Genomic DNA, 27,012 nt, shown 5'->3' with positions numbered 1-27,012 from the left:
TCCTAGGTATTTTATTCTTTTTGATGCAATTTTAAATGGGATTGTTTTCTTAATTTCTCCTTCTGATAGTTTAAGGTACAGAAATCCAGATTTCTGTATATTAATTTTGTATCCTGCAACTTTACTGAATTCATTTATTAGTTCTTTGGTGGCATCTTTAGGATTTTCTATACATAGTATGTCATCTGCAAACAGTGGCAGTTTTACTTCGTTTCCAGTTTGAATTCCTTTTATTTCTTTTTCTTGTCCGATTGCTGGGGCTAAGACTCCCAATACAATGTTAATAGAAGTGGTGAGAGTGAGCATCCTTGTCTTGTTCCTCACCTTAGAGGAAATGCTTTTGGCTTTTCACTGTTGAGTATGATGTTAGTGGTGGGCTTGTCATACGTGGCCTTTATTATGTTGAGGTATGTCCCTCTATACCCACTTTGCTAGGAGTTTTTAATCACAAATGGATGTTGAATTTTGTCAAAAGCTTTTTCCACATCTATTGAGATGACCATATGGTTTTTATTCTTCAATTTGTTAATGTGGCTTATCACACTGATTGATTTACAGATATTGAACCATCCTTATATCCCTGGGATAAATCCTACTTGATCGTAGTGTATGATCCTTTTAATGTGTTGTTGAATTTGGTTTGCTAATACTTTGAAGATTTTCACATCTGTGTTCACCAGGGATAATGGCCTATAATTTCCTCTTTTTGTGATGTCTTTGTCTGGTTTTTGTATCAGGGTGATGCTGCTGGCCTTGTAAAGTGAGTTCAGATGTGCTCTTTTCTCTTCAGTTTTTCAGAAGAGTTTGAGAAGATATGTGTTAGCTCTTCTCTAAATGTTCTGTAGAATTCACCTGTGAAGCCATCTGGTCATGGACTTTTCATTTGCTGGGAGTTTTTTTTTTTTTTTTTTTTTATATTACTGATTCAACTTCATTACTGGTAATTGGTCTGTTCATACTTTCTATTTCTGCCTGATTCAGTCTTGGGAGATTGTAAGTTTCTAGGAATTTATCCATTTCCTGTAGATTGTCCACTTTATTGTGTATAATTAGTCATAGTAATCTCGTATGATCCTTTGCATTTTTGTGGTGTTTGATGTAACTTCTTTTTCATTTGTGATTTTCTTTGGGCCCTCTCTCTGTTTTTCTTTTCTTTCTTTTTTTTTTTTTTGCGGTACGTGGGCCTCTCACTGTTGTGGCCTCTCCCGTTGCGGAGCACAGGGTCCGGACACGCAGGCTCAGCGGCCATGGCTCACGGGCCCAGCCGCTCCACGGCATGTGGGATCTTCCCAGACCAGGGCATGAACCCGTGTCCCCTGCATCAGCAGGCGGACTCTCAACCACTGCGCCACCAGGGAAGCCCTCTCTGTTTTTCTTGATGAGTCTGGTAAAAGGTTTAGCTTTTTATCTTCTCAAACAACCAGCTCTTAGTTTTATCGATCTTTTCTGTTTTTTAGACTCTATTATTGCTCTGATCTTTATTATTTTAATTACTTTAGGTGTTAGGTTAGATTGAGACTTTTCTTGTTTCCTGAGGCAGGCTTATAATGCTATAAAATTCCATCTTAGAACTCCTTTGGCTGCATCCCATTGATTTTGGATCACTGTTTCCATTTTCATTTGTCTCCAGGTATTTTTAAGTTTCCTCTTTGATTTAACAGTGACCCCCCTCCCCCGTTGTTTAGTAGCATATTGTTTAGCCTCCATGTGTTTGTTTTTTGCAGTTTTCTTCTTGTAGTTAGTGTCTAAATCATCTTATACTGTTGTGGTTAGAAAAGATGCTTGATGTGACTTTAATCTTCTTAAATTTAGTCAGTCGTGTTTTGTGGCTTAGCATGATCTATCCTGGAGAATGTTCCATGTGCACTTGAAAAGGATGTGTATTCTGCTGCTTTTGGGTGGAATGTTCTTAAAGTCCATCTGATCTAATGTGTCATTTAAAGCCAATATTTACTTAATGATTTTCTGTCTGGAATATCTATCCACTGATGTAAGTAGAGTATTAAAGTTCCCTGTTACTGTTTTACTCTCGACTTCTCCCTTATGTTTGTCAATATTTGCCGTGTACATTTAGGTGCTCCTATGTTGGGTGCATAAATATCTTTCAAATTTTAATTTTATTATAGTTGATTTACAGTGTCTCAGGTGTACAGCAAAGTGATTCATTTATACATATACATATATCCATTCTTTTTCAGATTCTTTTCCCATATAGGTTATTACAGAATATGAGTAGAGTTTCCTATGCTATACATTAGGTCCTTGTTGATTATCTATTTTATATATAGTAGTGTGTATTTGTTAATCCCAAACTTCTAATTTATCCCCCCCACCACACACCTTTCCCCTCTGGTAACCATAAGTTTGATTCTGAGATCTGTGAATCTGCTTCTGTTTTGTAAACAAGTTCATTTGTATCGTTTTTTGGGGGTTCCACATATGAGCGATATCATATTGATATTTGTCTGACTTACTGCACTGTTTGACAATCTGTAGGTCCATCCATGTTGCTGCAAATGGCATTATTTCATTTTTTATGGATGAGTAATATTCCATTGTATATATGTACCATGTTGTCTTTATCCATTCCTCTGTCGATGGACAACTAGGTTGCTTCTGTGTTTTGGCTATTGTAAGTAGTGCCACAGTGAACACTGGGGTGCATGTATCTCTTCGAATTATGGTTCTCTCCAGACATATGCCCAGGAGTGTAATTGCTGGATCATATCATAGTTCTATTTTAGTTTTTTAAGGAACCTCCATACTGATCTCCATGGTGGTTGTACAATTTATATTCCTACCAACAGTGTAGGAGGGTTCCCTTTTCTCCTGGGTGCATAAATATTTATGAATGTTATATCCTCTTCTTGTATTGACCCCTTTATCACATGTAATGCTCTTGTGTTTTGTTACAAACTTTGTCTAAATCTATTTTGTCTGAGTATTGCTACCCCAGCTTCCTTTTTGTTTCCATTTGCATAGAATACCTTTTTCCATCCCCTTACGTTCAGTCTGTGTCTGTCTTTGGATCTGAAGTGAGTCTCTTGCAGGCAGCATATAGTTGGGTCTTATTTTATTATCCATTCAGCCATTCTATCTTTTGATTGGACCGTTTGGTCCATTTACGTTTAAATTAATTGTTGATAGGTATGTACTTACTGCCATTTAAAAAACTTTTCTGGTAGTTTTTGTAGTTCTTTTTTGTTCCTTCTTTTTTGCTCTCTTCCCTTGTGATGTAATGACTATATTTAGTGTTATGTTTGGATTACTTTCTCTTTTTTGCTTGTGTATCTACTATTGATTTTTGGTTTTGGTTATCAGGAGGCTCATACGTAACCACCTCTATATCTCTGTGATTAAGTTGATGATCTCTTAACTTTGAATACTTTCTAATAATATTGCATTTATATCCCCCCTGCCATATTTAATGTTTTGATGTCATATTTTAAAACTTTTTGTTTTGTGTACCAACTTAACTACTATTGTGAATATAGATGATTTTACTACTTTGTCTTTTAAACTTCTTACTGACTTTGTAAGTAGCTGATCTACTATCTTGATGTTTACCTTTACTAATGAGTTTTTTTTCCTTTCATAATTTTCATATTTCTAGTTGTGGTCTTTTTTTTTCCACTTAGAGAAGGCCTTTTAACATTTCTTCTAGAGCCAGGGAAGTTCCCTTATAAGTAACTAGTTGCTTTTCTCTTGCTCCTTTTAAGAGTCTCTGTGTCTGGGTGTGGACCTCTTTGGGTTCATCTTATTTGGGACTCTCTGTGTTTCCTCAACCTAGATGTTTGTTTCCTTTCCCAGGTTCGGGAAGTTTTCAGCTATTTATTCAGATAAGTTCTCTGCCCCTCTCTCTGTTCTTCTTGGTCCCCTAAAATGTGAATGTTAGTTTGCCTGATGTTGTCTCAGAGGTCTCTTAAGCTATTCTCATTTTTTAGAATGGTTTTTTCTGTTCAGCTTGGATGATTTTCATTATTCTGTTTTCCAGGTCTCTGATCCATTCCTCTGTATCATCTAATCTATTGTTGATTCCTACTAGTATATTTCTTATTTCAGTTACTGTATTCTTCACCTCTTTTCGGCTCTTCTTTATATTTTCTAACAACTTTCTGTTAAATGTCTCATTGTCTTCATCCATTCTTCTCCTGAGTTTGTTGAGCATCTTTGTAATCATTACCTGAACTCTTTATTGGATAAGATTACTTATCTCCACTTTGCTTAGTTCTTTTCCTGGGGTTTTAGCTTGCTCCTTCGTTTAAGAACATAGTTCTGTCTTCTAATTTTGCCTAATTCTCTGTGTTTATTTCTGTGTATTAGGTAGGTTGGTTATGTTTTCTGAGCTTGGATAAGTATCCTTAATATAGGTGATATCCTGTAGGGCCCAGCAGCAGACCTCCCTCTGGTGACCAGTTACATGCTCTAGGGGTGCCTCCTATGTAGGCTGCACGGGCCCTTCTGTTGGGGCAGGGCCAACTATTCTGGGCATGCTGATAGGCAAGGTCTGATCTCTGCATGACCAGAGCTGGTGCCAGTCTGCTGGTGGTGCAGCGCTAATAGCCAGAGAGAGGATCCAGAATGGTGCTTGTCAGCACCAGTGTCCCTGTGGTAGAACGAGTTCCCCAAAATGTCTGCCACCAGCACCTGTGTCCCCAGTAGGAGTCCCAGTTGCCTCCTGCCCCTCTGAGAGGCTCTTCAAGGTTAGCAAAGGAATCTGACCAGGCTCCTTTCAAATGACTGCCTCTGTGCCAGGACTCAGAGCATGTGAGATTTTGTGTGCACCCTTTGAGAGTGGAGTCTCTATTTCCCACAGCCCTCTGGCTCTCATCAAAGTAAGCCCCACTGGCCTTCAGAGCCAGATGTTCTAGGGGCTCATTTTCCTGGTGTAGGACCTCTGGACTGGGGAGCCTGATGTGGGTCTCAAACCCCTCTCTCCTTGGGAAGGAACTCAGCAATTGTGATTATCCTCCCATTTGTGGTTTGCCTGCCCGAGGTTGTGGGTCTTGACTATACTGTGCATCTGCCCCTCCTTACCCATCTCATTGTGGTTCCTTCTTTATATCTTTGGTTGTGGAAAATCTTTTCTATTAGTCTTCAGGTTGTTCTCATACATAGTTGTTCTGTAAATAGTTGTAATTTGGGTGTGCCCGTGGAAGGAGGTGAGCTCAGGGGTTTTCCTACTTTGCCATCTCGGCCACATCTCTACCCTTTCCAAATTTAAACAAATTATTTGGACATATATATATTTTACCTCCCTGGGAAAATGTTTTTTCCAAGACTGTATTCCATTGGGGTAAAGAAGTAATAAGGACAGGAATTCAGGTTTTGACACAAGTCAGTAAATTTCAAAGACAAGGAAACGGAGTGAATGTGACAAGATCCCCTGACAGACAACAGTGGACGGAAAGCTAAAAATGGTCACATGTGCTTTTTAGGGTGAGTCTATCTGTGCTCTTCTCCATTTGTACAACGGCCCCTCGTATCCTAATGACACTGGATGTAGGACCCAGCAAGCAAAGTTCAGGACCACTATAAATGTTCATTACAATGTTAAGTACTGTTGAGAGATGAAAAGAAAAGTAAAAATTCATTAACTACCAAAAATTAGGAAAATCCACTTAGAGGCAGTGCCACATAGAGATTAAAAGAGCAGAATCTAAAGCCACGGTGCTAAGCGTCAACCCCAGCACCACCATCACACTAGCTACTCAACCTCTTCAGTGCCCCAGCGTCCTCCTCTGTAAAATGGGGATAATACCTGTCCCCATCTCCCAGGCCATGTGCATGTCAAGGGCTCAGCACTGAGCCTGGCAAGGTGCTCAGCAAGGGTGAACATTGCTGTGAACTATTTCATGACTATGAAGCTGTGGATCCATCTTTGCGTGTACCTCATTGTCCTTCATGACTTATTTCTCTGAACCCACAGCATCTAGCATCCCATGGCATAGGTATTCAACAAATGTTTAGTGGTGATCACAGCTTACAAGTTCTGGGTAACACAGTCAGAGGTGTGTTATTAGGCTCAGGCATGTGCTGACTGAACCCTAGAGACCTGTGGGTCCAGTCTGTGGGGAGCGGGAGAGGGAAGGGTAAGAATTGCGGTCCAGTCCGATAGAGCTCAGAACAGGGAGGAGGAAGGGCTTTTCAGGCTATGATGAGTTGAGTCAGTAGTTGTGTCTTCAAATGTCATTAATTAGATGCCCAAATACAAATGGGTTTTGCTTTTTCTGTACCACTGCTCCCATCCATGAGCCAAAGTAAATCAGAGTACCTGAAAACTCCAAGAGTTAACTAGTAAAGTACAATGAATAAGAAACCCAGTTCTCACCTACTAAGAGGCCCCCATTTGAACCTCCATTAATAGTCAGCCTCTTGGGAGACGTGTAACCTTCCTTGATAAGATATTCAGCAGCACACTGGAAGTCGTCAAAGCAGTTTTGTTTGTTGGCCAAGATACCACCTACAATGTGCCAAAGTGAAAGATAGTTAATTAACAAAACAGAAAAAAAAAATCACATTTTAACCTAAGGGGAATTCAAATGATGATAGGGCATAGTTTCAACTACTGATCAACTTAAACAATGGACTACCACTACATTTAGAAAAATGCCTCCATTTAAAGTTTGTTATGCATTGTGGAAATCCATCATCAGTACCACAACTGCTAATCCATATGGTGCCTTTGTATTTTTCTAAAACCTCTTAGAACTTAAAAGGCAAATGCCCCAAAGGGAAGAGATGATCTGTTATGACGTCAGACAACCATGAGAATGAAAATGTGAAAGCATGTCAACGAAAAGAACCTGTGTCTTGGGAGGAGCTGGACTCAAAACTGACACAAGACCCAGAGCAGAGTCCAGTCCTCGAGTTCCACACAGCATGCGACAATGGGGACGAGTGCGCTGCCCCCTCCCTGGGAAGATGAAAGTGCTCTGCGCGGACTTCCCTGGTGGTGCAGTGGTTAAGAATCTGCCTGCCAGTTCAGGGGACACGGGTTCAATCCCTGGCCCAGGAAGATCCCACATGCCACGGAGCAACTAAGCCCGTGCGCCACAACTACTGAAGCCTGCGCTCCGCAACGAGAGAAGCCACTGCAATGAGCAGCCCGCGCACCACAACGAAGAGTAGCCCCTGCTCGCCAGAACTAGAGAAAAGCCTGTGCACAGCAACGAAGACTCAACGCAGCCAAAAATAAAATATAAAATAAATAAATTTAAAAATAAAGAAAGTGCTCTGTGCAGAGAGGTGCACTTCTCACCCCTCCTCTCTGCCGGAGTCTGAGGTGGGGACGTGATTACGAGAAGGAAGCTCTCTGACTTTGCCCACGGGTACTTAAGGAACTTAGGTAGGAATTAGGTGGGGACGTGGTGCTGCACAGAGCAGCCCATTAGTTTCTCTATGCTTGAATGAAGAGGATCTCAAGCATCTCCTCAGAGAATCTGGGCTTTCTCATCTAGAAGCCATTCCAGTGTAGAGCCAAACAAAGAAACCACTTAAAGAGAGGAACATTTGTAAGGCCTTGTAATATCCAAAAGTAAAGGCCAAAAGTCAAAGTCATGCCCCGCAAAGGAACGGATGTCTGAAATAACTGCCAATGAAATGAACAAAAAGCAGACATAGATCTAATTAGCTATTTGAGATTAACCATTTTTGCAGAAATTCAATTAAAGATGAAGCAGCGCTACTGAAGAAATTTTTTCAGAAGAAATTTTTTCATATCAAAACAAATGTTATTAAGATTTTAATAAGAAAGTATTGGTGAATTAAGATGGCTAGGATTACTTAGTTTCCAGGAATAATAATATTTTGAAGAGCATTAAATTTTAAACTCAATTAACAAAATGAAATCTAGATTTATCGAGGTTCAGTATGCTAGGGTCTAACTAGAAAAGTTCCATTTCAGGCCCTTTCACTGCCTAAATTAGGAGAAAGTTTATGATCAGTCTAAACAGAGGTAATCAACTTTTAGCTTCAGTCAAGCTGCAAACTCCCCCACCCCCCAAGACTTCTGGATAATAACTTGGTTATAATTAATACAGAGATGAAAGAGTTGACCAAGACCAAGGGCACTCTTCCCTACCAGAGCATGGTGGACACCTGAGGACCAGAGGAATTCTATGGCAAAGAACTTGGGTTCTTTGAGGAGACGGCCACTGGGTCAGGAGTCCGTGCAGGTGGGTGTTTAAGTGTGTTCATTAAACATTTTTAACCAGGAAATTGAGTGAGTCGAGGGGTTCACACTTAGCATGTGGATTTGGGATGCACATCCAACATAAGGTGTGTAGAGATTTTACTTTTATTCCTCCTTTCTTAGTTATCTCTTACTATCACAGTAAGATATCGCTATGATTTTAGTGTAATTAAACTCTAATATCAGGTCCAAGTCAAAACTATACAATGAATTCTATGCTGTTTCAAATACAGTGACAATCAATAAAGCCTTCAAGGATGACACCTGGCAGCAGCTGGCCCGACGACGGCTGGCAGGCTGGGGGCCCATGTGTTCATTAGGGACACTCACTCTTGCTCTGACATCAGTCCTTGGGGTGCATGCTGAAGACCGAGGATTTAGGCTTGGGCCTTTCCTGCCTCCTGACATCTAACAGGTGCTTATGAAAAAAGCAGATCTACCCTCATCTTTGCTGATCTGATCGATGCAGAAAACCAGAGCCTTGGCCTTAGGAGGTAGAGAAGAACAAGTGGGTGTACGGATCCAAAGGGTGGTCTCAGATGCTCCTGCTGCAGAAGAGCCTCCTTGCCACGTGCTCCTGGCCAAGCCTGAGCCCTGGGGGCCGCCCTTGTGCCTGCAGACTGTCTTACACAGGACGCCTGATGTTGAGAGGGGAGAAGCAGGGAGCCAGCGGGAGTGAAGGGGCTTCCCACACCCTCCTCCCACAAACACAGGAATAAGGTAAGGGAAGAACATCTTCTTCAAGTTATTGGTTAGTCTATGCATTCCAGATACACAAAAGCCTGGGAGACGGGGTGTGCTCCGTATAGAGAGAAAAGGAAGAGATGGGGCTTTAAAAGTAAAGATTGCCATAATTTTTTTTTTAAAGAATGATAATCTGGGGAATAAAGTTGAATATAGGAGCAGTTTCCTCAATCAACTAGAATACATGCTTCAGGAGGCCAGAGAACAGGGACTGAACCGTTAAAACCAGAAAAGAAAACTGACTGTGTTCTTGTGTTTATCTAGCACGTGCAGGTTTTATCAGAGTCCCAGCAGCAACACTAGGAGGATGCTATTTCTTAGCAACGTTGGGAAGATCAGAGAAAACAAGCAAAAGATGCCCGAACTGGGAATAGGAAAGCTCTATCGTAGAGTGCTCTTTTCTTTTAAGAGAAAATGGCCTGTTTTTGCAGTCTGTTTTGAGATAGCCAATAATGCTAAACAGTAAAAAGCCAGGCTAACAGGAGAAGGAGACACAATAAATACCAAAAGTATTCCCCAGACTCACTTCTGACAGTGATAGATAAAAATGTACCCTATACATTGCTAAAAAAAACAAAACAAAAAAAACTGATTATGGTATGTAGGAGATGCGTCTGAAAAAGGTGTCCTTCGTTAAAATAGACTGCAAAGGAAAATAAACTGAAAAGACTGAGCTGTTTCAATTGAAAGGGGGAATGGTGTCTGCAATGTGTTTGGAAGCATCCTTTTCTGCCCCTAATCCCCTCGGCTTGGGCTATGCCATATTTGCGTTTCTGCAGAGAAAATACCTCACCTTTATGCCACGTCTCTCCGTACTCCCCACCTCCTCTGATGTTGGCCACTGCAAGGACACCACCCATGTGTCTCACAAAGATGAGCCTGGACACACTGAGAAATGGTAAAAACAGTTAACCTGCCACTACCTGTGCCCAGTGAGGGCCGCTGTCCTCCTCCACCACACCTGCACCCGCACCCGCACACACAGCCCTGAAGATGCTCCGCACGTGCTGTCATCTACGTGGAAGCCCAGTACTTTTTACATTGCTCGGTTTAAATGGAATGTTATAACTTCTGACTAGTGATTAACTGCAAAGCTCATACATTTTTCAGGAGCATGCAGTATACCTCATTTTAAACAACTGTCTTGGCAACCAAAATACTGCCACCCACGTGACACAGCCCTGGTATGAATGGTGCTGTGCTTGTTACACACCCGGTAAAAGCCCCTGCTACCATCCCTCCCAGTATCTCTCTCCAAATTGTTCAAGTTGGAAAAAAGAAGGCTCCTTCTGAAATATGAATTTTAAACAGATTTTCCAGTTTTACAGAAATTTAGACGTTGAAACTAGGTGTGAGAGAGGTAGAGGAGATCAGGCACACTGACCAGAAAATAAGAACGCGTGCCCAGGGCCAGAGAATGTTTTCTAGAAATAAACAGAAGAAACTATAGCACAGAGCTTCTTTAGAAAGTTTGGATTTTATGTTTCTTCCTTCTCGTTCCACTCTGACCCTAACAGTACTGAGTGAGGTTATTTTTCTGTTTGCTGTTAACTAAAATTAATTTTGCTTTGAGAACTATTTCTGAAATTTATCCACTCTTCCTTTTAGTAACTGGGGAAACTGTGGGCTTCTGCAACCTGAGGCTCAAGATGGTCTGGCTGCTAATTTCCTGGATGTTGAAGATCAGAGGAAAGGAGAGTTTGAGGCAGGTACAGACCATACACCCATGTGGTCCTCTCTTCAACATTTTTCCTATACCTCGGAGGGTCTCTACTGAAACTACCAGCATATCCACTGGTTCAGGGAAGAAAATGGTGTAAGGACACTTCCTTACTCGTCTCACTTCCCAACACAGAGCAGGTTTAACGAATACTCGTTGCACAAATGAACAAAAGTAAGAGCTGCTCAGGAATCAGTGTTGTTTTCATCCAGGTTCCCCTCTGGGGACCAAGGGGATGGGGCTCTGGTGCAGAGGCAGTCTCTGGTTTCTCCTCACTGTCTGGAGAAGGTCAGATGCATGCTGAAGTTCCGAGGTGCCACGCTTACCTGTAGTTAGGTGTGATAGATATGTTGAAGCCGCCGTAGCCGTATAGGAAAGCGGGATGAGAGGCATCCAATTTTATGCCCTTTTTATGCACGATGAACATTGGAATCTTTGTACCATCCTTGCTAGGGTAGAAAATCTAGAACAAAAGAAAGCAGAACAGCTAGATTTAGCATTCCTGAGTAAACACTTGCATGCTTTTACATGGGAAAAACAGACAGGTAGTAAATTCTTCAAGCTGTTGAGTAGCACAGTGAAAATCCAGTACCATGAAGGGGCTAGTTGATGGTGAAGCATATTTCCGTTTTTATGGAGACAGTGTGGAGTAGTGAATACAGGGAGACTTGACTTTGAATTCTTCTTCCACTCTCAAAAGCTAGGTGACCCCTGCCAAGTCTGTCCTCACTCAGCTTTAGTTTTTTTTTTTGCGGTACACGGGCCTCTCACTGTTGTGGCCTGTCCCGTTGGGGAGCACAGGCTCTGGACGCGCAGGCCCAGCGGCCATGGCTCATGGGCCCAGCTGCTCCACGGCATGTGGTATCTTCCCGGACCGGGGCACGAACCCGCGTCCCCTGCATCGGCAGGCGGACTCTCAACCACTGCGCCACCAAGGAAGCCCCTCAGCTTTAGTTCTTTATCCCTAAAATGTGGCCACCGTGCCCACCTCTTAGGGTCTCCACGAGGCCCATATAAGAGAACAGGCATTCAGTTCTCTGCTCCCGAGCACCCCTCCCGGCAGCGGAAACTCAGATTTGGCTCTTCTGCCAAACAAGCCAATCTAGGAAGACTGTTTTTCTAGGAAAGACATTTCATATTCAACTTCCTCTCTAAATGTTAAGACACTCAACCCCTCTTCATTTTCCTAGGTTCAACTATTAATTAAATATTAGCAACAACAAAACGTATGTTAGCTTTAGAGAGTAGATAAGAAGCAACATAGAAATCCTATTGTTTCTGATTAAACAAAGACACTTTCTCCAGGATTGATAATTAAGGCTCATCAAACCTTCCTGAATCTGGTAAGTTCAGTTAACATTTCTAGATTCATGACTTTTTGGATAAAAGGAATAAGAGAAAAAGGATTAGAAAGAGAACATGAAATGTTATTCAAACGGTAAGCCACAGAATAAGCACCAAGTCATCCAAAGCTGAGAATGGCTTCTTCCAGACAGACCATCTGTAAATAGCTTTCTCTGGTCAAACATGGTATCTTTATCCCAATGACACCTGGAAAGTGCCCCAGCTTAGAAACGTCTTGCTGACCTCACACGTCACAGTCAGGTACATAAACCTCTACAGGCAGTGTGACTCGGAGCCATATTCTATCCAAAGCTTTCTAAGGTAGCAGTTCTATCGTGGAAAGTGTCCACAAAGTCCTTGGGAATAAACAGTGGGGGGCGGGCAGGGGAGAGGGAGGGACGGGAGGCAGATTTGGAGAAAGGCACTACGTGGCCACCATTAATGCCTGCGAGTCTGGTCGTTTTTTGAAACCTGCCAAGGAACAATATAACAAGCATTTGCTTCTGACTTTGGAGAGAAATACTGAGATATATGTAAAGTTGACTGTTTAGGAATTATGGAGAATACATGGCAGAGTTCAAAGTTATCAGAGGAGACAGGGTTTTAGTTAAAGTTATTTAGCGGCGGTTAGGAGCCACTAATAGAGAGTAACTGTGCGGGCAGTACAAGCAAATGCAGAGTAAGAGGTACAGGCGACGGCTGGGGCTAATGAGCTAAAACCCAGGCCCTCAGGTAGGCGCGTTCTAACCACAGAGGAGACAGCGTGGGGGCGGGTGGGCAGGGGAGCAAACTGTCTCACATGATTCTACCCTAACTGAATCATCTGCTTAAAAAATAGCGTTCCCCCCCGGCTACCTCCCGACTTCCCACCTATCCTCAAATCCCAGCCCCGGCACCTAATCCCTCCCCAGCCCGGCTGAGCCCTCCTCAGGCATCTCCCCTTCTGCGTCCTACTCTTCACCCGGTCAGCTGGACTGGTGCACTTCTGTCCCTACTAAGCTGACCCTCAGAGCCTCCTGTTTGCAAAGTGCTCTGTCTTCTTGCTTCGGGGCAACGTGGCTTCCTCCTCTGGCACTGCTTTGCTTGCTACCACCTGTGGGATTTCCAGTGCCTGCACCTCCGTCTGCAATGCTCCCATCTGGCTCCAGGACAGAGAGGCATCCTTGTGGAATACAGTCAAAAGCACAAAGGCCCCCTTATGCCCATAGCTGCAAAAATATACCCAAGTTTTAAGCTGGTGTAGTTGAGATGTTAAAATAACAACACCGTGAACGCTGTCCAGAAGTGAAAGGGCACTGTGAGCATGACTACAATAGAATCACCTTCAGGACAACTCCTTAAAAGAAGGCCATTTCAGACTTGAAATAAACATACACACTTAACATATATACGTGTATAAATCTTTATCAAATCTCCATACATACGCACAGAGCAGTGTTTACGCCATTTCCATTGATCGAGTGGCAATTGATGGCAATAAACCTTAACCTGCCCGCAACAGACAGGCAGACTGACTCCTGGGTCTTTTGATAACTATGGAAGGAATCCATGTGGACAGTTTGGAAACAGACATTAAAAATAGCCCAGCTAGTTCCCATTATGCTCTTTCCATTCCTTTGACTTTACTGACACTGATTTCCTCTTGAAGCCTCTTCTTCAGAGAGGCTTTGTGGGTAAGTTTCTTTCTAGATTTGCCTGGTAAGGAAGAAAAGGCAGCACACTCCTTGTTTCCACTTGCTTCCCAAACCTGGCCCAACCGAAAAGCTCCACTTCATAATCTACACTAGTGGTTCTTGAACCTTATGGGTTGGGCCTAAGCATCTGTGATAAACATGTTAACAGTGCAGTTTCCTAGGCTTCATTCCCAGAAATTCTGGTCCCACAAGTAGGATGTGGATGACCAAACCTGCAGATTTAGCACATCTCCCAGCTGTTCCCATTGTTTCCCATTTTCTTCCATTCCCAACACCACCCATGTGCATCCCCTACTCTTTTGTATCTGGCCTTTCCTATCTTCATGGGGGCCATCTGCTTGGAGTTCTGGAAAAACCTTCTGCCAACTTCACTCACCCTCTGAACCCCATAGAAAGGAGGATCATTCATTTCTTACTAAGTCCACTACTACCACACTCTTCTGATTACCACAACTTTTTCTTTTTGTATTGTCTCCCTTTCCTTGGCGTACAAACAGACTCAAATTTCTCCTATCCTACATAACAACAACAACGCCCCAAATCTTTTGTACCGCCATGCCTGTCCCTCCTGCTTCCTTCCCGATCAAACATATCCACAGTAACCTACACCCACAGCTCACACTCGCCTGCCTCGTTCAGTCCTATCCTCACCACTGCCCTTTCGAAGGGCAGTGATGAATTTTCTTGTCTTTGCCCCTCCACCCCTACCTCTACCCTGGTGGTGTAGATCCTTCCGAACTTTTCTGCATGCTTATAGAGACACATCTGTTTACACGTATTCACATACACAGGTTATTATTAAAAGGCAATATACAGAATCAGGCCAATATTGGGATAAAACTTAGTCGGCTTCTCCCCACTCAGCTACCTAATGTGGAATTCCTTCCAGGTAAAGATACCCAGATTTACCTCATTTAACAAAGTGGCTGCCTCGTACTTCATCGTATGAAAGTACACAAACTTATTTAACCATTTGCTCACCAAAGGCTATTCAGACTACTCTTTTTCTGTTATCAACACTGATTGATAGAATAAATCCCTTTTACACAAATCTTATATACTCATGCTATAATTTCTATAGGATGTGTTCTTAGACATGATTGCTAAATCAAAGTGTATGTGCATTTAAAAATTCAACACAGGAGTTAGAGCCAAGATGTCAGAATAGGAGGATGTGGAGTTGACCTCTCCCCACAAGTACATCAAGAACACATCTACAAATGAAACGATTCTCACAGAGCACCTGCTGAACACTAGCAGAGGACCTCAGACACCTAAAAGGACAAGAAAAATCCCCACACAACTGGGTAGGATGAAAGAAAGAAAAAAAAAGGAAACGAGACGTGACCTGCACCCCTGGCGGGGGGGAGCTATAGGAGAGGAAAGGTTCCTGCACTCAGGGAAGCCCCCTCACCGGTGGCAGGGGGATCAGCTGGGACAGAGAGGGAGCTTCTGGGATTCGGAGGAGAGTGCAGGAAGCGGTCTGTGGCAGGCAAGACAGAGTAAGACCCACATGGATGGTCCATACTGTACAGATGGCCAAAAAGCACATGAAAAGATGCTCAACATCACTAATTATTAGAGAAATGCAAATCAGAACTACAATGAGGTTATCCACCTCATTGGTAGGAATGTAAATTGGTACAACCATCATGGAGAACAGTACGGAGGTTCCTTAAAAAACTAAAAACAGAGCTACCATATGACCCAGTAATCCCACTCCTGGGCATATATCTGGAGAAAACCATAATTCGAAAAGATACATGCACCCCAAAGTTCACTGCAACACTATTTACAATAGCTAGGACGTGGAAGCAACTTAAGTGCCCATCGACAGAGGAATGGATAAAGAAGATGTGCCACATATATACAATGAAATATTACTCAGCCATAAAAACGAATGAAATAATGCCATCTGCAGCAACACGGATGGACCAAGAGATTGTCACACTGAGTGAAAGCAGACAGAGAAGGACAAATATATGATATTGCTTATATGTGAAATCTAAAAAAATGGTACAAATGAACTTATTTATAAATAAAAATAGAGTTACAGATGTAGAAAACAATCTTATGGTTATGGGGGGAAACAGGGAGGAGGGATAAATTGGGAGAATGGGAATGACATATGCACACTACTATATACAGAATAGATAACGAATAAGGACCTACTGTATAGCACAGGGAACTACTCAATACTATGTAATGACATATGGGAAAATCTAAAAAAGAGTGGATATATGTATAACTGATTCACTGTGCTATACAGCAGAAAGTAATGTAACATTGTAAATCAACTATACTCTAATAAAAAAAAATTCAATAGATTCTAATACTCTAAAAATGGTGTATCAACTTAAGCTCCTAATGACAATATTACCTAAGTGTCAATTTCTTATTAGCAGTGGGTGTTAAGATGGATTTTAATTTTTGCTAGTGTAAAAGGCAAACATTACCATCTCATCAGTTTTAAGGCTCAGTTTTTAGATTAGCAAAGATTTTCATCTGTTAATTGGTCATTTTATATCTCTTCCTCAGAAAACAAAGTGTGCCCACGCTTTCAGTGTGTTTTACCTTTCTGATTAGTTAACAGAAACTCTTCTTACATTAAGGACATTTACCTTTCTTTCTGTCACATATTTTGTTTGTATTTCCTCCCAGTCTGTAGCCTGTTTTTAAACTTTCTTTGTGGTATCTTGAATATATTTACATAGCACATATACAGATAGGACTCCCTCACCCCAAGGTGTAAAAATATTTGTCTATATTTTCATTTTGAATTTTTACATTTATGGTTATCCAAATGAAGTTTCTTTTTACATATGATCTGGTATCTAACTACTTTTCCCCAAATAGCCACCTATTATACACCATTTACTAAAGAATAATTCTTTTTCCCATTTTTCAGAAATGCCGTTTTTGAATTGGTTTCTTCCCAGGCCTCATCTGTTTCGATCCCTATCTTGCAGCTGCTTCTTTGGCTTCCTGGGTGCAGTATTTCTCTAATTCTCTTTCAACCTTCCTAATTGATCCATTACTAGCTCTTCTTCCTGCTGCCAAATGCTACTGTTTTGCAGTTTTCTATACTTGGTCTTCTCTTTTCTCTCTGCAAATACCCCATCTGCCATCTCAGAGAGTTCCAATAAACTACTCCGTGCTAAGGACCTTCACGCCCACATTTGCAGGTCCCTGTTGAGGGGCTGGTTAGAAAGCCCCTCAGGTTGCTCCACTGTGAGGGCTGTGATGTCACACGGTGGGTGGCCCGTCTACATCTGCAAGCCAACGTGCTCTAGGTGTACCTGTACAGGCTCCTCTTTGGGGCTCTCTCATTTTGGGTAGTAGCAGTGGTCCCTTACTTCACTCTCTCCTCAGCCACCCAACTGCCAACTCTCAGAATCACATCTTATGCCAAGGACCCCACGCCCAGGCATCACTCGGCCACTTCAATTCTCAGGCCTCTCCTCGCGCATGTGTGCTGGTGACCCTGCTCAGGACTCCCTGCCACACTAGCCTCAAACCCACCTGGTCTCCCTGACTCCTCTCACTGGCTAAAGTGAAGCGGTGGTAGGAGCAGTGGCGCCTCGAACTATCATTAGTAACACACAACAACCATAATATATTTTATCTATTTATATGATACACAAGCCGTTACTGCTTGATGAGGAGGCGACTGCTGAAGCTTGAACCCATGGGCTGTTTTCAATAGTTTATTGCTACACCACCACCCAGGTTCAAGCTAAAAAGCAAAAAGACTTTTCGCCCTCATAATTGTAACCAATTGAGAGCGAGCTGACAATACACATCCGTTCATTTTGAGTGTCCACTGTGGGCACAGACCTTTGATGGGATGCCAAAGCCTTTATGGGACCCTTAACGGACAGGACAACAAAGTGCTCCCATGGGATCCAACAGGCACCCACTTGAGTAACAGAAAAAGTCTGTCCGTCATCTAGGTCCAACAGCTCATCATGTGAGGCTGACGGGCCCCGTCTACCCCATTCCTGTCAGCAGCAGAGCAAACGGTCCGTGCGATAGGTCCAGTCCAACCAGGAGCCTGTGACACCAGGGTCAGCACCGGGTCTTTCCCCTGGCACGCCTGTCCACCTTCACCGACACAAGCACCACCGAAGAATTTAAGACAGTGTCTTTGGAAGCACCCGTGAGACCACATGAGAGGGACTATTTTATCGCGTTTTGATATGCAACCTTCATCAGGGACACCACAGATGAAAAATAAACATCATGACGGCGATTCAAAGCCACAGTTAGTTCTAGACATTAGTAAGCCAACCAGAGACTGATCACACACTGACTTTAGAATGTTTCCTGCCTTAATTCCGTGTTCCTCCCCTTTAAAACTTACGTACTTCATTTTGTAGACTCACAGCAGCATAACAAAGTTAGTCCACATTTAAAACCAAGAACATTCAGCACAACAAGGCGATAAGGAAGCACACCCTCTGGGAAGCCCACGCTGTACCTCGATAGAGGACAGAGATGGGTATTTTCAAGTAGTTGTGAGGCTGTTCCACCTGGGAAAGAAAGCTGGTGTCAGCTCTTTCTCAGCCCTGGGGAATCAAGATGATCATCCCAAATTCTGGGTATTTAAAATGTTTCAGGGATTTCCCTGGTGGCCCAGTGGTTAAGAATCTGCCTGCCAATGCAGGGGACATGGGTTCGAGTCCTGGTCTGGGAAGAACCTACACGCCGTGGAGCAACTAAGCCTGTGCGCCGCAACTACTGAGCCTGTGCTCTAGAGCCCGCGAGCCACGACTACAGAGCCCACATGCCACAAATACTGAAGCCCACGCACCTAGAGACAGTGCTCTGCAAGAAGACAAGCCACCGCAATGAGAAGCCCGCGAACCGCAAAAGAGTAGCCCCCGCTCACCGCAACTAGAGAAAGCCCGCGCGCAGCAACGAAGACCCAATGCACAAAAAATAAAAATCAATCAATCAATAAATGTTTCAGATACAAGGAGAGAATGTCACTCTGGGACCTCACCTAGCTGGTCACCCTCTCATTTTAGAAACGAGAAACCCAAGATCCATAAAGATAACTGCCAGGTAACACTGCTAGCTTACGTAAAATTAACACCAAGCCCCTGGTCCAGCGTTTTTTCTACCCTATTAGAAAGTAATTCACTTCAAGCTATTACTTCCTTGTAAGCATCTTTCCTGGGTGTAATTATGCAAAATTTTGCAAACGTTAGAAACTTTGACATAAATTTAATATATTCTCCCCACCCCCACCCCCAAGACAATGATCACTGGCCTCTAGGGAATCCAGGGGACAAGTACCCTTTCTTTGCTTTTTTGTTTTCATTACCCTCTTGAAAAGGAGACTCATTCAAGCATGTCAAAAGCCACATTCCAGATACAGGAGTTATTACTTATCATTGTTTCTTAAAGCAGAATGGGTCTGCTTAGAAAGATGATCCTTCTCTAAACAGTCATCAGTGTTACCACCTTGAGGACAGATTATTAAAAGAATAATAAAAATCCCACTATATCCTGCCATGCCATTCTACTAAAAAAATTCAGTTTCAATAGTATTCTTAAAAGGCACAATTCACTTCAGAAATGAAACACAAAATGCTTGAGAGTATCATAAGAAAAACTAACCCCAACTTGATAAGTAATCAGTTTAAAGCAGCTTCTAATTTTGCACATTTAAAACCAGTATTCTAATGAAATGACTGACAGATAAGAGCTCACCGATCCCTGACCTGCATCCTTTAAATTAAAAAACTCTTGAGGAAAAGAGAGAAAAGGTTTATACTTTATATAAGTCCAAAATGTCAGAAATGACCATCCCTACTGTCCGCATGACTGTGCCGAGGCATCACCAAATGTCAAGTGATCTTTCTCCGGATATGCATGTATATCTGTATGCATGTCCAGCTGTCATGTGAATCTGGCTTCATACAGATGAAATAAAAACATCTTCCTTTAAAGGAAAAAGAGGAGCAAGTGAACATAAACCAAGGGAACGTTACTGTTCTTCAAGAGAATGACATCAGTTATGAAAAGATCAGCTCTCTCTGCTGAAATGATTACTTTTCTGGAGATAATAATACATTTAGTAATAAAATCAATTTTGCTAACACATTTGAACATGTGAGACCATTTAAGTTCCCCAAACAATCTTCAGCCCCACAGTTAATCTGATTCAGACTTGGTGCTCTCTGAGGCAAACGCCAGGACTCTCGTTATCACGGGTAATGGGATGTGCTCGTCCACGCAAGGTGAAGGAAAATGGTAAAGGGCAAGCCCTTTGCAGAGAGGAATGTCTGGTGAGGGCGACTCCTGCCTAATTTTAGAGCCTGACGGGTTGAAAGGAGAATGTTCATAAAGGGCGCTGAGCTTCCCTTCCCATCAGACTTGACAGAGCCCCTTGTGTGGCCTGTGCTAAGGATGGCAGACACATGTGACGAGGAGCAGAGCTGCTCAGAAATTCCGTGCTCAATGCAAACAGGGAACGGGACATTCCATCACCCAGAGAACTGGGCAGAAGGCAACCTCCGTGCCCCCATTAGCTCGTAAAACAAGTATACGAAGAACTTCGGGAGGCGCTGCACGTTTCTGAGCTGTGCTTACGTTAAAAATACTAGCCTGTTTCAGATACAAGGAAGGTTGTGACCCTATCTCTCTTCTAGACTTTTAACTTTGGAGGAGTGGGGGAGAGTTTAAGGGTCACCTTTGGGCAGAAAATATAAAGGGAAGTGTTTATTTCAGATTGTTTTAGTCTGCTTTCCGCAGGATGGCTGGACATTTTTGTAACACTGGAGATTTAAAAAACTCCTGTGGGGCACCTCAACGACAGCGAAGTCGGTCTATTTAAAAAATCTGTTTTAATTTTTGGGACATTTCTTGAGCACCAACGATGTGCTAAGTGCTATATGCATAGTCTCTGCAGAAATGCACCGGCTCTCAAAGGCTCAGCCATCTGTTCTTTGGAATAATAAACCTATTCCCGGTCTCAAACTGTGCAGCAAGAAGTGAAATAGAAAGTGGAAGGTTCTGAACGTGAGGAAAGAAAGCCAGTGGTACAGACACAAGTGGAACATGGCACTTGATGAGTTTTTAGAGTTTAGAGGTATTCACGTATTTTAAGGTAGAAAGACATAAGGGGCTATGATGAATAAATATGACTTGATTGTGAAACATAAAAGCCACCGTCAGTTCCACTGCCCCGATTTCCTTGTGGTCAAGGCAAACACACAATCAGACATTTTCATAAAAGTGAAGGACCTACTTACTATATGCAGAGGTTCAGAGAAAGCAGTTTCTGTTTCTTAACAGGCATTGTTTCTGAGGTGCTCTCTAAGAATGCATACATTGCCCCCTGATGAGGCTCACCACAGTGGGCTTTTAGGCTGCATGTGGAATGCACGTGTGTCTGTTTTGTTCTTCAGGAAAACAGCATGATGAGTCCAACCTCAGGTCACTATGAGCCCTGCACTGTGTGCATTCAGTAACATTTGTTTATGAATTTATTTGTTGACTGAATAAATGAGTTACAATTACATATTAAACACTCTCTTTCCAATCCCACAAATTCCTATACACCAGCCAGCCTCAGTTCCTGAGGCTCAAAGTCATCTTGGATGCCTCTCACATGTCATCTTATCTAGCCCTGCCTATCCACATGGTGGCCTTGTCTCCTAACAGGACTCTTGCTTCCAATCTTTGGATACTTGTTACCAGATTAATCTCCCTGCAATCAAAAAAACATCTTCCTTTTAATCTAGGTCATTCCCCTACTGAAAACTGCAATGCCTCCCCATTTTCCACAAAATGAAGTCCACGTTTGAGACCAGCAATTGAGACTCTACTCTCCGCCTTCAACATCTGTGAATCCTTCCCAACCATCTTCTCCAGTGAAACTGCCATTTCACATCTCCAGACCCTGGCTCCCAATGTCACATGCCTGAACAGACTAAAGTATGACTGAAAAGAAACAAATCATCGGCTCTTAGGAATTCACTTGTTTGACCCCCATCTACTCCTACCCAATGCAGGCATCCCCAGAGCTACATCTCAGGCAGGTTCAACCTTTGCTTGGATATTTCTAGTAATGAGAAAGAAATTTACAACAAGACAAATGGCAGGTCATTTCATTTGGGAACTTCCCTAATTGTTACAAAGTTCTTCTCTACCTGAAAAAGTCAAAATAACTGAAAATACAGGGAACAAAAGTTATCCAAGGCTCTGGAGACAGAACCTAGTAATAGTAAATTCCTATATAAGTTAACTATCGACTAAAGTTTCCATACATTTAAAAACAAATATTAAAATGCCTGCCACTTAGTTTCTATATTTTTCACAATAGAGTTTTCCTTAGTCCTTACTTTGGTCACAATGTACAGTATTTCTTTTACTTGATTTGTTTAAAACACTTACATAGTTTTTCCCATGTACCAAACACTACTCTAAGAGCGTTATAAATATTCCCTCATTTTAATTCACACTTTATACCATGAATACTGCCATTTTTTAGGGAAGTCACTTTGACACAGAAAAGTAACTAGTCCAAAACATATATCTCATAAGTGATAGAGTCAGGATTTGAACCTGGGCTGTCTGACTCCAGACTCCATGCTGTTAGCCCCTGTAAACAAGGGATCAGCAAATCCTCTGGCCCTTCCCCCAGGGGCTCCTCTTGAACCCTCAATGGCACAACTATTGCACCATCATGCATCTCCCTCTTGGGGCCGTGCATCAATTTACATCTATACCTAATACAGTGCCCAGAGGACAGTAGGCACTTAGAAAATGAATGCTGGACAAATGCGGAAGTGAATGCTCAAACTGGACCCCATGCTTCAATCAAACATAAGAAAAAGTGTTTTAAGTGGTAGTTAATTAAAAGAAATCCTCAACAAAATATTACCAAACCAAATCCAACAATATATTGAATTGGAATTTATTCTAGGGGTGCAAGGATGGTTCAACACCCACAAATCAGTCAATGCGATATACCACATTAACAAAATGAAGGGTTAAAAATCTTATGCAGAAAAAGCACTTGACAAAATTCAACACGTATTTATGATAAAAACTCTCAACAAAGCAGGTATAGAGGGAACATACCTCAACATAATAAAGGCTATATACGATAAGCCTAGAGCTAACAACATACTCAATGGGGAAAAGCTGAAAGCCCTTCTCTAAGGTCAGGAACAAGACAAGGATATCCTCTCTTGCCACTAATTACTCACCACAGTATTGCAAGTCCTAGCCTGAGCAATTAGACAAGAAAAAGGAGTAAGTATCCATACTGGAAAGGAAGAAGTAAAACTGTCACTATTTGCAGAAGACACGATATCATATATATATAAACCCTAAAGACTCCACCAAAACATTGTTAGAACTAATCCACAAGTTCAGTAAAGTGGCAGGATACAAAATCAGTATGCAAAAATCTGTTGCATTTCTTTATGCTAATAATGAACTATGAGAAAGAGAAATTAGAATAGTCCCATTTATAATTGCATCAAAAAGAATACAAGACATAGGAATAAATTTAACCAAGGAGATGAAAGACCTATATATTGAAAACTACAGGACATTAATGAAAGAAACTGAAGAAGACACAAGTAAATGGAAAGACATCCCATGCTCATGGATTGGAAAAATTAATATTGTTAAAATATCCATATTTCCCAAAGCAATATAGAGATTCAATGCAATCCTTATCAAAATTGCAATGGTATTTTTCACAGAAATAGAAAAAAAAAATCCTAAAATTTGTATGGATCCACAAAAGACCCGGAACAGCCAAAGCAACCTTGTGAAAGAACAAAGCTGGAGGCAATCATGTGTCCAGATTTCAAACTATATTAGAAACCAAGAGTAATCAAAACACTATGGTACTGGCACGAAAACAGACACACAGATCAGTGTAAGAGGATAGGGAACCCGGAAATAAACTCATGCTCATATGGTCAACTAATTTACAACAAAGGAACCAAGAATATACAATAGGGAAAGGACAGTCTCTTCAATAAATGGTGTTGGGAAAACTGGACAGCCACATGCAGAAAAATGAAAATGGACCACTGTCTTACACTATACACCAGAATTAACTCAAAATAGATTAAAGACTTGACCATAACACCTGAAACCATAAGACTCCTAGAAGAAAACATAGATGGTAAGTTTCTTGACATGGGTCTTGATGATTTTTTGAATCTGACACCAAGAGCAAAAGGAACAAAAGCAAAAATAAATAAGTGGGACTACATCAAACCAAAAAACTTCTGCAGAGCAAAGGAAACCTTCAATAAAGTGAAAAGGCAACCTACTGAATGGGGGAAAATAATCGCAAATCATGCATCTGGTAAGGGGCTACTCTCCAAAATATATAAAGAACTCATACAACTCAATAGCAAAGACCAAATAATCCAATTAAAAAATGGGCAAAAGATCTGGATAGATATTTTTTCAGAGAAGACATACAGATGGCCAACAGGCACATGAAAAGATGCTCAACACCGTTAATCACCAGGGAAATGAAAATCAAAACAATGAGACAGGGCTTCCCTGGTGGCACAGTGGTTGAGAATCTGCCTGCCAATGCAGGGGACACGGGTTCGAGCCCTGGTCTGGGAAGATCCCACATGCCGCAGAGCAACTAGGCCCGTGAGCCACAACTACTGAGCCTGCGCGTCTGGAGCCTGTGCTCCGCAACAAGAGAGGCCGCAGCAGTGAGAGGCCCGCGCACTGCGATGAAGAGTAGCCCCCGCTCGCCGCAACTAGAGAAAGCCCTCGCACAGAAACGAAGACCCAACACACCCAAAAATAAATAAATAAATTTATAAAACAAAAAACAATGAGATATCACTTTACCTGTTAAAATGGCTATTATCAAAAAGACGTGAAGTAACAAGTGTTGGCAAGAATGTGGAGAAAAGGGAACTCTTGTGCACTGTTGGGGGGAGTGTAAATTGGTGCAGCCACTATGGAAAATGGTGATGGAGGTTCCTCAAAAGATATCAAAAATAGAACTACCACATGATCTAGCAATTCCACTTCTGGGTATTTATCTGAAGAAAGTGAAAACACTAATTTAAAAAGATATATGTACCCCTATGTTTATTGCAGCATTATTTAAAATAGCCAAGATATGGAAACAACTAAGTGTCCATCAATAGATAAATGGATCAAAAAAATTGTGAGATACACACACACACACACACACACACACACACACACACACACAGGCATATTACTCAGCCATAAAAAGGAATGGATCCTGCCATTTGCCACAACGTGGATGGACCTGGAGGGCATTATGCCGAGTGAAATTAAGTCAGACAGAGAAAGGCACATACCATATGCTCTCTCTTATATGCGGAATCTAAGAAAACGAAACAAAAACAAAAACTAAGCTCATAGATTCAGAGGACAGAGTGGTGGTTGCCAGAGGTGGGGGGTAGGAGAAATGGGTGAACTGTTTTTTGTTTTTAGTTTAAATAAATTGAATAAAAATTTTTAAAAAATCCATACAAACACAGCAATCTAGAGTCTGGCATCACAGTGCTTGTAAGCTGAAAAGTAAAAAAATATAAATTAACTCTGGTTGAGGTACTTAAGAGGCTGTATAAGCATGGATAAGGGATCCCAAACTTCCAACTTATTACTAATGAAAGATATTTAACATCTGCCATTTTCCTGTGTGTAGCTGTTAATCTATTAATTTAGCAGTGCCACGGTGGATGAGCTTTATGGCTCTTGCACTGTTTGGTTCTGGTAATTGACTCATGAGATTGCAACTGCATCATAAACACCCAATAAGAATGCTTGAAGGGCTTCCCTGGTGGCGCAGTGGTTGAGAGTCCGCCTGCTGATGCAGGGGACATGGGTTCGTGCCCTAGGCCAGGAGGATCCCACGTGCCGCGGAGCGGCTAGGCCCCTGAGCCATGGTCGCTGGGCCTGTGCGTCCGGAGCCTGTGCTCCGCAGCGCGAGAGGCCACAGCAGTGAGAGGCCCGCGTACCGCAAAAAAAAAAAAAAAAAAGAATGCTTGAAATCCATTTCAAACCCTCATTAACTCACACCTACATCAGACCACTTATTTATTTTATTGCACTAGAAAAATAAAATAACCAATGTTGAAAAGACAAACTCTAGCCAGACTGTTCAGTAACAGAACAGAAGAGAACTTTGCAGCTTAACCATTTGTGGCTGGCCGTTATGCATTCTTAAGAGTGTGAACTATTAAAGAGAGACAGATGTTAAAAGAGGAGAAAGGGGAGCGGTGTTCCTGCAATCAAGCAGTTTGCACCCGTGGGGTGGGGGATGGAATAACCTGCACAAAGTCAAGGGGGGCCCCGAATCAAGGACAGCATTGGCAAAAGCCCCCGAACCAGGAAGCTGGCACAACTGTCCAAGTACCACTTTTCATTTGTACCTCCAAGGGGAAACTGAGATGCAGCAAAACACTGCGAGAAGCAAATGCACACAAAATAATTTTGTTGTAGAAAAATGAATGACTGGAATACCGAAAAGGTGAATTTGCAAGTAAAATTCACAGGCACAAAGACATTCATGTGGGTTTCTGCTGGACACATCCAATGCTGCTATTACCCTCTGATCTACTTCTACCTAGAGTCTCTCAGACAATACAAATGCAAACCATCAAAATAGACCCCTCAGGTGAGTAAGAGGCAAAACAAGAAACCCACCATAGATGATTTCATGTTGCTTAAAAAACAATCATTGGGAAGCTCATGAGCACACAGTGCATTTCACTCCCCCACTGGGACGCGTGGGGCCAGAAGTAGACTCGTGCTGGCGAGGGCAAGCTGCAAAGAGACGGTCCGTTAGAAGGGACAGAACAGAGGCTTAGAGGAGCATCACAAACAGCCATTGGGAGGCAACTCACCGGGGGGCGGAAAAGAGAACGGCGGTGGTGGGGGGGGAATGAAGACAAATCACAAAGTTCAGAAATCCTACCGTGATTCTTCTTTGCTTTCTGTTCTAAGCTTGGCTGTGTGAATGTTTTATATTTGTGCAGTAGAATAACAGCAAAAATCTCATCAATGAAACCATATATATATTTTTTTGATGGCTACGAAATGCCTCCCACTACCTTGTCTACCCCAGCACTATCATGGACGGACGATCTTGTCTATTCATTTAAAAATGTTTTAAAATGTGGAAATAATATACTTTGGATTACACACACACACACCTTTTTATTATCACCTGTAATCAAGGCAGCGTTAAGGCAGTGAAGATCAAAGTCTAAGAAAAATGAAAGCTTAAGATGAATAATCGAATCATGTTCCTGGAAGATCTAGAAAAGAAC

The 27,012-nt window shown here is 42.1% G+C and overlaps 1 protein-coding gene and 1 long non-coding RNA gene across 2 annotated transcripts in view; one reads left to right on the top strand and one right to left on the bottom strand.

Annotated features, from left to right (window-relative positions):
• Nucleotides 1-8,297, top strand: part of LOC137204696 (uncharacterized) — a 154,502-nt gene extending 146,205 nt beyond the window's left edge. The window contains exon 4 of the long non-coding RNA XR_010933792.1: nt 8,043-8,297. This is a non-coding gene — a long non-coding RNA (uncharacterized lncRNA). The remainder of the gene's footprint in view (nt 1-8,042) is intronic.
• Nucleotides 1-27,012, bottom strand: part of PREP (prolyl endopeptidase) — a 136,087-nt gene that overhangs the window by 8,331 nt on the left and 100,744 nt on the right. The window contains exons 11-13 of the mRNA XM_067702459.1: nt 10,985-11,121; nt 9,732-9,826; nt 6,332-6,463 (exon numbers count right to left, since the gene is read on the bottom strand). Coding sequence (XP_067558560.1) covers nt 6,332-6,463; nt 9,732-9,826; nt 10,985-11,121 — 364 coding nt within the window. The remainder of the gene's footprint in view (nt 1-6,331; nt 6,464-9,731; nt 9,827-10,984; nt 11,122-27,012) is intronic.

The sequence above is a fragment of the Pseudorca crassidens genome, chromosome 13 (assembly GCF_039906515.1).
Source record: "Pseudorca crassidens isolate mPseCra1 chromosome 13, mPseCra1.hap1, whole genome shotgun sequence".
Lineage (NCBI taxonomy): Eukaryota > Metazoa > Chordata > Mammalia > Artiodactyla > Delphinidae > Pseudorca > Pseudorca crassidens.
Note: the sequence above shows the minus strand (reverse complement) of the source record. Positions and strands in the feature narration are given on the sequence as shown.